Source organism: Papio anubis, chromosome 6 (genome assembly GCF_008728515.1).
Source record: "Papio anubis isolate 15944 chromosome 6, Panubis1.0, whole genome shotgun sequence".
Taxonomy (NCBI): Eukaryota; Metazoa; Chordata; class Mammalia; order Primates; family Cercopithecidae; genus Papio; species Papio anubis.
The window spans coordinates 109,909,926-109,924,201 of NC_044981.1; the positions used below are offsets into that span (position 1 = coordinate 109,909,926).

Here is a 14,276-nt window from a genome sequence, read left to right on the forward strand (position 1 = left end):
AATGGTATTTCTGGTTCTAGATCCTTGAGGGATCGCCACACTGTCTACCACAATGGTTGAACTAATTTACACTCCCACTAAGAGTGTAAAAGTGTTCCTAATTCTCTACATCCTCTCCAGCATCTGTTGTTTCCTGACTTTTTAATGATTGCCATTCATTGTGGTTTTGATTTACATTTCTCTAAAGACTAGTGATGATGAGCTTTTTTTCATTTGTTTGTTGGCCACATAGATGTCTTCTTTTGAGAAGTGTCTGTTCATATCTTTGCCCACTTTTTGATGGGGTTGTTTGTTTTTTTTCTTGTAAATTTGTTTAAGTTCCTTGTAGATTCTGGGTATTAGCCCTCTGTCATATGGATAGATTGCAAAAATTTTCTTTCATTCTGTAGGTTGCATGTTCACTCTGATGATAGTTTCTCTTCATCTTTTTTAAGAACACTAATCTCATTGGGCCTGGCATGGTGGCTATCTCCTCTAATACCAGCACTTTGGGAGGCCAAGGTGGCTAGATTGCTTGATGTCAGGAGTCTGAGACCAGCCTGGCCAAAACCCCATCTCTACTAAAGATACAAAAATTAACCGGGCATGGTGGCGCATGCCTGTAATCCCATCTGAGACAGGAGAATAGCTTGAACCTGGGAGGTGGAGGTTGCAGCAAGCCAAGTTCATGCCACTGCACTCCCTCCTAGGTAAGAGTGAGACTCGTCTCAAAAAATTAAAAAAAAAAATCTTATTGGATTAGAGCCCCATGCTTATGAACTTATTTAATTTCAGTTATCTCTTTAAAGACCCATTCTCCAAATACAGTCACATTGGGAGTTACATTTCAAAATATGGATTTTGGAGGGACACAAATAATAATTCATTCAATTCAAGCCTCTGTCTTATAACTCAGACTTCTCCAGATTACATGGGCCAGGTACAATGGCCTAGTCTAGCATTCTGAAGCACTAATGTGCATCAGAATCACCTGAAGGTTTTAACACACTTTCCAGAGCCTCACTTCCTTAGTTTCTGGTTTAATGGGTCCAAGATGAAGTCTCAGACTATACATCCCTAACAAGTTTCCAGGGCATGTGCTTGCTGTGGCTCTGGGAATCACACTTTGAGAACCTCTGGCTCAACATCCTTCTGCTCTGGTTTTATCTGTCAATATGGTCCCATCTTCTTTCTGGCTTCTGGAAATTCTTCAGTCTCTTTGGATGTGTCTCTATTGCCCATCCTACCCTCCTAGGCTATTAAGAATGTATTGTAAATTCAATAGGATTTTGCAAGAGATGGGAGGTTAAATAAACAGACAAACCAACCTGTGCTCCCTAAACTCATTGTGAAACACATTTTAGGGCAGATAATCATGAAAAACATTTTTTTTCACAAGTTAGGCAAAAGACCCTTAGGTTCTGTAATAGATTGAATATGTTAACAATGTACAATTCTAAGTACAGTTGGAACTGGGTTGAGGTAGGATATTTCAAATTATATTCAATAGCATTTAAAAAAAATGATACACAAAGAAAAGGAAGCAATTTTCCCCTATGAAATGCATTAATCTTATGGATATTAGCATATATTATAAATGTTTGGTGTATACATGCTAAAATGGATGTGGGAAAATTCTGGAGAAGTTGTAAAATGAAACTCTCACAACGATCCTAGAGATCATAGTATATTCTTTCACAAAAAGTTAAAAAAAACCTGGTGTTCTTTATTTTCCACAAACATATATTAAATGTCTTACACTGCTTGATCCAAAAGAAGTAGATATACAAGTTTATAATCTATGCCGGTTCTCAATTTTTATTATCTGTCATTGAACCTGATGAATGAACTTCACCAGTGAGACAAAAATCCCATAGGCATACCTCGAATCATTTACAATTTTTGTGCCAGCTTTTACTCCACCCCTGTGATGTAAAACAAGTAAATTTAAACTTTCAGGAGTAAAGTATTTGTGAAATGATTTTGCATCTGACAAAAGTTTTTTAAATAAAAAATGTACAAACAGCTGAGCTTTTTATTAATAACACACTTCATGAAATCTTGGCTGAGAATTATTGAGCTAGAGGTCTGAGGAGTACTTTATTATTATTGTTTCTGATTTGTGTTTAAGAATTACTAAAAGGATGTTTTTGATGGTAGGTTATAGAAATTGAATGAGATAGATTTAACCATATAAATCCATTTTTGGGGGACTTAGCAAATAACTTTGTAGTAGCTGGGAAAACATTAGCATGAATAATTGGGGACAATTTTACATGGATTGACGTCTCTCCTGAATGCTTTATATGTCATTGTCCAAAAGTAGGGAACTGAATGCTAATAGTCTCTATTTTGCTATTTCTTGCCTTTCCTTTGTTTTTCTTTAAAACGTATTACCACAGTCAGGTTCTAAACTGACTACCTACCTCTTTATTCCCTTTGAACAAATAACGCTGATTTTGAAAGATGATTTATGTATATCTATTATCTTCTCCCTTTGTTTTTCATGTCAGTCCATGCACAGAGGATCACCGGTTAGTACAAATTTTAGAATTCTTAACTCCTGATTTTTATAGGTAAAAGGGAGCATAAGTTTCATGCTATTTGGTAACGAACTTCAAAGTAAGTGCATCTTCTTAAACTTCTCATTGCGGTTTCTCTTAAGCTCCAGTCAACCTCTAAATATAAAGAATAACATTTTTTTTTTCTGTTTGGCATTTTTGCTGGTAATTCCCTGCATGTTATATTTTTTCAACCTTAAACAAAAGAAGTTTCTGAAATCCATTTTATAGTTTTTACTTTGTACACCTAACAAATCCCCCTGAAATTTTCACTGAAACCATGTGCTTGTTTCGATACCTCACTCTACTTACTCCCGTGTACCATTACATAGGCATGATCAGAGCATATTGATGTCTACTAAAGGCCTAATTGCTACATAATTAAATGAGTTATAATATTCTAGTACATTACTAGTACAGTTTCTCTTTTTTAAACAGATTAAATTAGTCAACATTAACTCCACCGATATAGCTGACGGCCGACCCTCAATAGTTCTTGGATTGATGTGGACCATTATTCTATATTTCCAGGTATTGTGCTACAGTTCCTTTTTTAGTTGATGCAATGTCATGGAGGGAGATGGTGGTGGCCATTTTAATAATGCTCTCATTTGTCATATCTTTGGGGTTGATCCTTAACTTAGCAGAAATGTACCTTTCACACATACGTTGTTTCTTTGGTAGCAGAATTTCCTCTTCTCCCTTGCAAAGCTGTTGCACATGGAATCTCAAATCCCAAAGTACTCCGGCAGAGGTGCCCAATCTGAAAAGTTAGCACCTTACAATGAAGATGAAATATGTTGCAGAAGGAGCTTAGGAAACTTTTCTGTTTTCTTTGGAAGGGAGCAGTTCTAAACTCCTTTTAGACATGAAGGAGAGAAATGAACTTGCCATTTTATCCAGAATAATTGTTCTAACCAGTAGGTTTTAGTTGATTAATTCATTCATGTATTCTATAAATGTGTGTAAGATACAGCTGGGGTGGAATGGGAAGTGCTAAGAGGAGTAAAATATTAATCATGCCTTTTAGGAGCTTGCATTTTGTCAGGAATGTCAAGGGTGTTAACATAACTCATTTGTAGGTGGAAAAGTAAAACATCCGAGGAAATAATAACAAAGATAATGCTTCTATTTTTGCTGGCTGTTAACTCTCAAACAGATCGAAGAGTTGACCAGCAACCTGCCCCAGCTCCAGTCTTTGTCCAGCAGCGCATCCTCCGTGGACAGCATAGTTAGCTCTGAGACTCCCAGCCCACCAAGTAAACGGAAGGTGACCACCAAGATCCAAGGAAATGCTAAGAAGGCTTTATTAAAGTGGGTTCAGTACACGGCTGGCAAGTAAGTATCAAGAGTTTGTCTAAATTTGCAATCCATAAATAATTTGAGTTATGAATGTATTACTAATTGCACCTTCTAATGATTGCAAACTGTGAAGAGACATTTGAATGAATGACTTTGCTTTAGTGCTTGTTTCACTCTTTCCTTGAATTGAGATATAAACACAAATCACCACTAAGACTCTAGGAAAATGCTCTTATAAAATTAATTTTTTCTTTATTCATGTTTTTGGGCCTAATTAATTAAACTGATTAATCCTAAATTTTGAGTAGCGTGAGGGCTAATTCTATTTAGGTCATTGTTTAGAGTTTCTGCTCCTATTAAATAATCTTTACATAAATAAATTCGAAGTTTAAACTTGGTTATCTCTTCGTGAGACTAGTATGTTCTATTTAAGAAAAATGTGAACTAAGGTACACATTCCAAAAACATTTTTTTTTTTTATGTTCTGAAACTTTCTAGCAATTTTAGTTTTTAAATTTTTTCCCTTTGGTCTCATTTTTTATCCAGAGTGTAGATTTTTTTGTCAACTCTAGCTTTGTGAGCTGAGAATTTGCATCTAGTTTTCGGTTTTCCTCTAGGCATAATAAATTTACATGTGTATACATTTATATGATAATAGTGGATAGAAAATGACTGCTCTCAGACAGGTACAGTGACTCATGCCTATAATCCCTATAATTTGGGAGGCTGAGGCAGGCAGATCACTTGAGTTCAGGAGATCGAGACCAGCCTTGGCAATATGGTGAAACCCTCATCTCTAATAAAAGTACAGAAATTAGCTGGGCATGGTGGCTGTATGCCAGTAAACCCAGCTACTCAGGAGGCTGGAGTGTTCAGAACGCTTGAACCTGGGAGGTGGAGGCTATGGGTGAGCTGAGACCGGAGATTGCTTTGCACTCCAGCCTGTTTACAGAGCTAGACTCCATCTCAAAAAAAAAAAAAAAAAAAAAAAAGGAAGAAAGAAAGAAAAGAAAAGAAAAAAAAATAGTGCTCTCAAAAAGTATTTTCTCATAGCAATTTCAATGGAATTTTCAGTTGACCATATAAGTATTTTGCCGTCTGATGTGGTCAGGGGTAAGTACTTTCATGTAGTGTATGCTTTTGTTTGATTTTCCTAAACATCGTGTAAAATTACTCATTTTTTATCTTGTTTTGCATGCTTAAATCTAATCTGAATTTGATTCTCTACTTCTGGAAAACAGTTGTAAACAAGTACTTATTATAAAATATTGAGGTGCTAAACATAGGGAGTTCTATTTTTAAGGTGTTTGAAGAGCAAAAATAAGAAAATAAAGAGAAACAGAAAGGATGTAATTAGTGTTACTAATTTATGTTGTTTTGTTTAACTTTTAAAGTGTGTTGCTGGTTTTCTAATTCGGGATATGTTTTCATGATTCGAGTTGTAGTCAAATATATTTCTGAAAACAAAGCTTTGTGGCACTTTAGAATCTGGAGTAGAAATGAAATTAAAAAAACCCTTCCCACATTGCTGGAACACTGTTTAATTGCATCCACGGTGGCTTTACGAATGTCTCTTACAACTTAACTGGGTAGGGAGAAGACTGGTGACTGCGTGCTGATGTGTCACGATGCTATTGCAATTAAACTTTGCAATAATGTCAAGGTGGTATTCTGTGGTCCATTGCTTCACACGGCATTAAATTAACCAAAAACAAATTGATTTTCTTTTAATAAAACAGTAGCTTGAAGTAAACTCAAATTTAATGCTGTTGGAATTATCCAGCATTTAATTTAGTTTCATGCATGCTATGTTGGGTTTCGAAGATGTGCAAGAGTCTGGTGACAGCTCAAAGTCATTGCTACAACTTATATATTGGTAACATCAGTGGAAGTTTTACTTTCCTTATCTAGGCCAATGTCCAGAATCCTGGGCCTGAGGATTCTCCACCCGTGAGCAATCTATAAGATCCATTTCTTTTGTAGCTGCATAAATTATAGAGGTTTGGGGTGATGACTTTTCTCTGCCATAAAAATTCTGTAATGAACACATGATTCCATGATGCTACCAAACCGTTGATAATTTTTTCTAAAAACTGCCTTTTATACTATCCCGGTATGTACTTTTCAGGCAACTTATTATCTAACATGTGTGAAAGACTTTAGAATCTGTATCCATTTTGAGGTATGAGTGATGTTATTCCTAAAATAATAATATTTCGTGGGACTCTAGTTTGGAAGTTCATCACACTCATAAGATTGAAGATGGTGGGAAATGATAAAACATCCAGTAAACACTAAACTAGTTATCAGGATGTATCCACTGTTTTCATATAAAGTTTAAAAATATTTGAGAAATAAATTAAAAATGGTTTCAGTAACATATGATAGTTAAGTCCTCTAATTTTTAAAACTAATTTCATCCACTATCAGCACATATTATCAGAAATAAAAGCATTAAGTTATAGCATATCTTACATTTACATACCTATTATCACATATATAAGCAGAACAATTATATTTTTGGACAAAAATTAGTAAGGTAACAAAATAAATATATGTGTAGCCATAGTTATTCAAAGTAACTTGAAGTAAATACATATTAGAGGTCAGAAATGCTTATAAATTGGTCACCCTTCATCACTTCTTTAAATGGTGTGTCTAAGTTTTCTTTGGGTTTGTATCTAAAATACTCAAATAAGAGGTTTAAACTAAAACTTTTAAGGAATATTACCTACTACTTTAACTGACTTTAACTGATGTAATAGGAAACAGCGTGTGTGTGTGTGTGTGTGTGTGTGTATACCTACATATATTTTTTCAACAAATATAGAAGAAATAAAACATGCTGAAACGTTTTTAATTATTTCAGTATAGTAAATGTTTAGAAAAGCATATTATGTCTTTCTCTTTGAAAATGTCTAAAACAATAAACAAGTTCAAGAAAATTAGAAATAGCTAATTACATGGTGAATATTTATTAACTAATTATGTATTTACACCCCACTGAATTTTGTTAAAAACTAATTTGAAGTGGCTTAACAGGGTAAAAAAAATTTTTAAATGAGGAAATGTGGGCAAAGAAAAATAAAATTAAGTCAGAGATGGATTACAAATGAATAGATAAAAAGGACATACTGTTCAACCTGCATGGATGTCAGCTGTCTGCTGAAAAAAATTATATCCATACTACCAGAGAAATAAGCTTGAAAATAACTAAGAGAAGATTCAAGATTACTTTACAATTACTGGAATCTCATAAAATTGTTTTTAGGATATTTGTAGATGAAGCCAATGATCAGGCTCAATGATGCATAATATATTTTATGCAAACGGTGTACATTGGTAAAACATGTTTTAAAGTGATTGAGAAGTTGTCTGCAATAAAATTTAAGGATAGGCTGGGCGTGGTGGCTCACACCTGCAATTCTAGCACTTTTGAGGCCGAGGCGGGTGGATCACTTGAGGCCAGGAATTTGAGACCAGCCTGGCCAACATGATGAAACCCTGTCTCTACTAAAAATACAAAAATTAGCCAGGTGTTGTGGCACATGCCTGAAATCCCAGCTATTTGGGAGGCTGAGGCACAAGAATCCCTTGAGCCTGGGAGGTGGAGATTGCAGTGAGCCAAGATTGTGCCACTGCACTCCAGCCTGGGCAACAGAATGAGTGAGACTCTGTCTCAATAATAATAATAATAATAGTAATAATAATGGACATTTATAAACTTGTTATATTAATCAGCATACCATTCAGGTTGTATTTTTCATGAAAATTTTGAAATTTTAGTAAAAATTACTTGAGTGATATTTTTGCTTTATTTAGCAACAACTATAAGGTTAATGAGACTAACTTTTTAAAAAGAAACTACCAGATGACCAGATGACTTTATCCATTGAATGTTCCCTAGTTAAGTGATCATATTTGCAGGCCCTCCACTTAATCAAGGGGTACAGCTAATGCTCAAAATCATCTTTACAACTCTGTTTTTGGAACTGCCTTTATAATTGATAAATTACATGTAGAAAAAAAAATCATTCATTATGAACTTGCCTCATTTCTGCTTTCCAAAGGCAAAATATGACTACTAACTTGAAATCAGTTTCTTAATAACTGGCTTTGAGTTAATCAAATCCACCACCAAAGAAAAAAGATTTACCACCAGGGCTTTGCCCTCAAGACAATTACAAAAAAGGAGTTTACAAACAGTTTTATTGGTGGAGTAATTGGAATTATTGTTTGCATTTAGGTGGAATACAGGGTCCCTTGTGAACACTTGAGAGATATAATTGCAATATTTGCATTTGTCTGTTCTATTGCATTGGAAAGCATTTAGCCACATTATCTTAGTCTGTAATAACCTGTGTACAACACAGTGCTGCTTCCCATTAGAAACGTGTTAGATCTCTCTACAAAAAATATACAGTGGTTAATTACTATCACGTTTGGCATCTTTATAATTTGTTTTCTTAAAATTTTTCAGCATTTTTCTCTAAATTGATTTTTCTTTATAAAATGAATGTAAAAATATGCTTTAAATTAACTATCTTAATTACCGAAAAATCCAACATAGAAATCTCTAAATATAGAACTGGAATTTCGACATCTTATCTTGTTACCCCCTAAAAATTTTGTTTTCTTTAATTTTTCTCAAACACAATGAACTGATACAGTTCTCTGCATATTGTTGGTGAAAAGCACTGGATTTTGCATGAGGCCTTGAAGAAAGTCCTTGTATCTATTCAGAATGTGACATCATTTTATGTTTTTATAACACAAAGGCAGACTGGAATAGAAGTAAAAGATTTTGGGAAGAGTTGGAGAAGCGGGGTTGCCTTTCATTCAGTTATTCATGCCATTCGACCCGAACTGGTGGACTTGGAGAAAGTGAAAGGCAGATCCAACCGAGAAAATCTGGAGGATGCTTTCACTATCGCCGAAACGGAACTGGGGATCCCAAGACTGCTAGATCCTGAAGGTAGGCTGAATAATCATTGACTGCTGTATATGTTAACACAGAGGGTTTAAATGTCTTTTTCTTTTTTCTTTTCTTTTCTTTTCTTTTTTTTTTTTTTTGAGACGGAGTCTCACTCTGTCACCCAGGCTGGAGTGCAGTGGCGCGATCTTGGCTCACTGCAAGCTCCGCCTCCCGGGTTCACGCCATTCTTCTGTCTCAGCCTCCCGAGTAGCTGGGAATACAGGTGTCCGCCACCACGCCCGGCTAATTTTTTTGTACTTTTTAGTAGAGATGGGGTTTCACCATGTTAGCCAGGATGGTCTTGATCTTCTGACCTCGTGATCTGCCCGCCTCGGCCTCCCAAAGTGCTGGGATTACAGGCGTGAGCCACCGTGCCCGGCTGAGGGTTTAAATGTCTTAACTTTCTTAAACTCAGAAATACACATGACTTCCAAGATTCTTCCAAGCTGGAAAGCTGGAGAAAAGTGGGAAGTAATGGTATTTTCCTGCATCAATTTTCTTCTGGATAAATATCTACCACCTTGGTTGGGGTAAAATATGATTTCATTGCTCCAAACAACACTTTGGCATTGGTATATCAGTCAGGTGAACGGGACTTAATATACTTAAGGGTGGAATGAAAGTTTTAGAATGAGGGGAGGGTGTATGAGGGGAGGGTGACAGGATAATATATAATCTCAGAGGTCTGGAAGATGTAGATTATTCATACTTAGAAATGTTTTTAACCATGCAGTGTTTTGGTGTCAATCAGCAAACTACATAAATATTTGACTAATAGTTGTCATTTTAATTGTTTGGTACATTTTTTTGGTAAGGCTGTGAGTGTTAAGACTTTTTGGAAATGGAATGAACTCTTTCAAGCCTTCAAAAGACAATTTAGATGCCTTTGATAAACTTTTATAAACTAGTAAGTTGTTAGCTATGTTGAAACAAAAGTATCAAAGTGAAGTTCCAAATGTCACAGATAATTTATGTGGGTTGTCAAGTATGGATATTTATATCAGTGAATGCAGAAATGTAAATACACAGTGAAAGCAAATTATTTTTCCCCTCTCCTCTCTACCCTTCCTGGCCTCTGGTAACCACCATTCTACTCTCTATCTTCATGGGATCCACTGAAAATTATTTTTAACGATGGAATTTCAGACTGAACTTCCCTAGCTCTGAAACAAAGAGGATAGACTTGTGTTTCTAAGAGTAAGTTACAGAGACCCAGTTAGGTTTCTTTGAAGATGAAGGGCCCCATAGAGATTCCTTGACATTTTAGGATTCTGTTTTGAGTCCCACTCTGCCCCCACCCCCACTTTCACTAGGATATCAAAGGGCTTTCTGCCTTCTCTCTGCACAAAAATAAATCAAGGGAAAAACACGTATTCCAGCCATCAATTTCAGAGGATGTAACAGAGCTGACATTATTCCTAGAGTGGGATGAAAAAAGAATATACCTGATTCTTTCATATCCACCAGACCGCAAGATCTTAATATTTTCTTTGATGGTCAAAAACTGAGGTTGCCTAAATACAAGGCTATCCTAGATATAAGACTTTCTTCTAATTTCTTAATGAGAACTTCCCCTTCAGAAAGTTATTTAACCAACTTGGATGTATAAGCTTTTAGGGATACAGATTAAGTACTCCAAGTCTATTATAATAATGATTTTATGATTTACATATATAGTTAACAGCATATACTATGTTAAATCATGTATTAAATATTGCTTTTCTTTCGACTTTCATATTTCCTGAAAAAAAAGTTTTAGTCAACGGTTTGACTCATCACCTTTGAGTCATTTAACCAATTTCAGAATTTGTTATCTTTGCTTCCTTTTAAATGGTGTGAATTGTAGCACTCTTTAAACCCTACATTGGAAGTCTTAGAAATTATACCTCTGACCAAAAAGAACTTGTACAAAAGATTAGATTAGTTTTATACTTTATTGTAGCAATTTGGTTTGCTTTTTGCTCTATAAATTGCTCTGAAGACATAATCATTGTCTGCCTTTAAAATTGATATTTAAAAGACTTGTTTACAGCATTTTTTACTTATGCATTCTTACTTCCATGTATAATTACTAACTCTGTATAAATCTATTTGCCTGATTTTTACCGTTTGTATTGGATAAATATCTATAAGCTTCAAAATCACGGTGATTGTGGCCTTCTCAGGCAGTTTCCCTCGAAGAGTGCTTGATTGCTCAAAGCACTGTAATTTGGAGAGAATGCTCCACAAAGAGGCTGCCCAGGAAATGGAATATAAGGCATCTCCCTTTCTTCTAAAGTAAAATTTGTGGGGGCAGAGAAGAGACTTGTCTATATTTGGCCATATATAGTATATGAACTGTCATTCAGTGTCACACTTGTAAGCATTTTTGTACTACCTATTTATGCCAGTTCTAAAATTTACATATTATTTATGTTCAGTTAACTAGACAGAATGTTTGAGTAACCATACAGTATCTCATATTTGTGAAATACTGTCTCATGAGATACTGTATGTCTTATTTAAATGACATATATGCTACTTTCTTAAATGCCGTTTGTTAAAATGTATCATCTTTCTGAATAATATAATTTCCATCATGTAATGTCCAGACTAAATTTGATTTACCCTCCTCCCCCTCCAAAATTCTAAATAGTGCTTCTGTTTTCCTTCTGCGCTTAGTGTTTTTGGTATGATAGCTAGATATTAAAGCTTGTATTATTAAAATCCAATGAATGCTAATTAATTTATTCACATTTCATTTTTTGTTTTTTCAGATGTTGATGTGGATAAACCAGATGAGAAGTCTATCATGACCTATGTAGCCCAGTTTCTGAAACATTATCCTGACATCCACAATGCAGGCACTGATGGGCAAGAGGATGATGTAGGTATTTGCTTTCTTCAAGTATTGCTAGTATATGCAATGATGGTGACTCAGATTTTTGAGTATGCTGTTCTCAAAAAATTAAATTTGAATGCATTTTAATATGAGAGCAACTGATTTAAAAAAGATACCACCAAATGGGGCGATGATTAAAGGAAAAGGTTTTTCTGGTTTGCATGTTGAATATGTTAGAGAAAGCATTGCTGATAATAAATGTAAGACTATGTGATGCTGATACACTCAAATTGAGAAAAGATAGCAGTGTTGGGAACTCCATTTTAGTGATCTGAGAATTGAAGTAGTCGTATTTCTGTCATACATTTGAACATATAGATCTTGAATCCCCTCGCTCTGGTTGATCTGATAAAATCTAATTTTGACTTTTGGATTTTAATATATCTATTGACAGCGAACATATGGGAAATAAGGCACAATTTGTAAGTTCTAATTATTCACTGTGGTTAGATTTTTCAGGCTTTAAATAATTTAAATAACATTAACATTTTTCATGCTGCTCAAATTACATGTTAATTGTCATAAATTTTTTAAATCAGGAAAAAAAGGAAAAGGAAAAAGTTGTATTTGACCTTCTAGAGAGAACCTATACTAGAAAAAATTAATATGTTGATGTTAATTTCCAACATTTGCATATGTATATGGAAGATACATATAATATTTTAATAAAAATAGAATTATAGTATCCATACAATTTTATAATTTTCTTCTTCCATGGACATTATAAAGAATTCTGCAGGTCATCATATGTATGTACAGTAATTTATTACCCAATCTTAATAGCTTTAATTTGTAATTTTTGTTGTTATAAGCAATGCTTTTATGAACAATCTTGTAATAAAACATTGTTCTAAGATTCTCTCGCTCTCTTTTTTTTTTTTTTTTTTGAGATGGAGTCTTGCTCTTTCGCCCAGGCTGGAGTGCAGTAGCGCAATCTTGGCTCTCTGCAACCTCTGCCTGCCAGGTTCAAACAATTCTCCTGTCTCAGCCTGCTGAGTAGCTGGGATTTCAGATGCACACCACCACGCCTAGCTAATTTTTTCTATTTCTAGTAGAGACTGGGTTTCACGTGTTGGCCAGGCTAGTCTCAAACTCCTGACCTCAAGTGATCTTCCTGCCTCTGCCTCCCAAAGTGCTGGGATCACAGGCACGAGTCACCACGCCTGGCTAAGATTCTTCTTTAGAAGTGGAATTCCCAGACTAAAGGGCATACAAAATTTTAATGCTTTTAAAAATGTTTTTTGAATTGCCTTGTAGAAAGTTAGTTCTATTTTACACTCCAGCCAAGACACCAGACTGCCTGCTTTCCTGTTTATTAGCAATGGATATGACCATTCTTTTAATATTTTTGAAGTAGTGTTGTATTCTATTTTTAATTATATAGACAGGTGGATTCACTGCTGAACTTTAATTTAACTAGAAGGTGCTCCTCTTCTTCCTTTCTCCTTTCCTCCTAAAACAAATAATTATAAGGTAAATGACATCAGGAAAAAAATAAATGGAATTTTCAAGATGAGTGAAAACCTGTCTGTCTTCATTGTTCAGGTCTCAACTGGAGTTTTCAGAGCAGTTTGAAATGAAAATGAAGAGTAATAAGAAAACCAAAAAATGTAAAATATGTTTTCGAAATAGACTTATAAGCATACATAAAGAAGAATAAGGCCAAGGAGCATAACCAAAAGCTTACAAGTAGACATTATGCCAATAGTTAGAAATCAGTGACTTCATAAAAGAATAAGCAAAACAGAGGTAACTCCTGTTTCCTAGGTCTCTTAGATGAAATTAATCTGGCATTTGATAGAACTATGTTAGCTTCTTAAAAACAGTAAGTTCAGGAAACCTCTTTTGTTCCTTGTCAGGATTGGAGCACAAACATTGGCCACCAGAGTGACTTATCTATAGTTATTACTAGTAAAGTAATTGTTTCTAAAAAGCACCACAAACGGCTAAAGCAAAGACTCCATGTGCAAATGCTGGCATGGATTGATGCAAATATTTTGGAGTCATCTGGGGCTTGCTGGATTTTGACAATATTGTTGTGTGAATAAGAAACTCTGTAAGAAAACACATTAGACTTACCTCATATAGCACAGAGAAAATCCATCCAAACTTCCATCTGGTTTTTATATGTGAAGTCCTTATATTACCCAGATGGATTTATATCTAATTTGGTGTCTGTGGTTTTACCGTTTTAGAGTCTCTGACATTAATCATCTCTCCAGATTAGTAAACTTTGTGGCTGGAAACATCTAAAAACACAAAAGGAGATGCTTTACTTAATGCTCATGAGCAGGAGTTTAATGCAAAAATTCTCAGAGATTTGAAACACACAATCTATTCATATAAGCTTTTTAATATACTTTACTAAAGAGGTTTTATTATTTTCAGAGGTTACTTTAATCATCTAAAAAATAAATTCTGGTCATTAAAAAAATTCCCTCTATCCCTTTCCTAAAAAGAGGATGCATATGATTTATTCAGGCTTATCTCAAAAATTATTTTTGAGGAAAAGTTATTGGAAGCTTTGCCCTTTTTTAGTGGCATTTGTCATGTAGTGCATAAGCATCTAAAATTGAAT

The 14,276-nt window shown here is 34.8% G+C and overlaps 1 protein-coding gene across 19 annotated transcripts in view; it reads left to right on the plus strand.

Annotated features, from left to right (window-relative positions):
- The window catches only part of SYNE1 (spectrin repeat containing nuclear envelope protein 1), a 523,271-nt gene that overhangs the window by 127,420 nt on the left and 381,575 nt on the right, over positions 1–14,276 (plus strand). For 16 of the 19 annotated variants that reach the window (XM_021936839.2, XM_021936840.2, XM_021936853.2 and 13 more), the window contains 5 exons: positions 2,493–2,513; positions 2,979–3,071; positions 3,700–3,878; positions 8,621–8,817; positions 11,574–11,683. In XM_021936839.2, coding sequence (XP_021792531.2) covers positions 2,493–2,513; positions 2,979–3,071; positions 3,700–3,878; positions 8,621–8,817; positions 11,574–11,683 — 600 coding nt within the window. The remainder of the gene's footprint in view (positions 1–2,492; positions 2,514–2,978; positions 3,072–3,699; positions 3,879–8,620; positions 8,818–11,573; positions 11,684–14,276) is intronic. The other 3 variants (XM_031667714.1, XM_021936844.2, XM_021936849.2) reach the window with 1 other exon arrangement.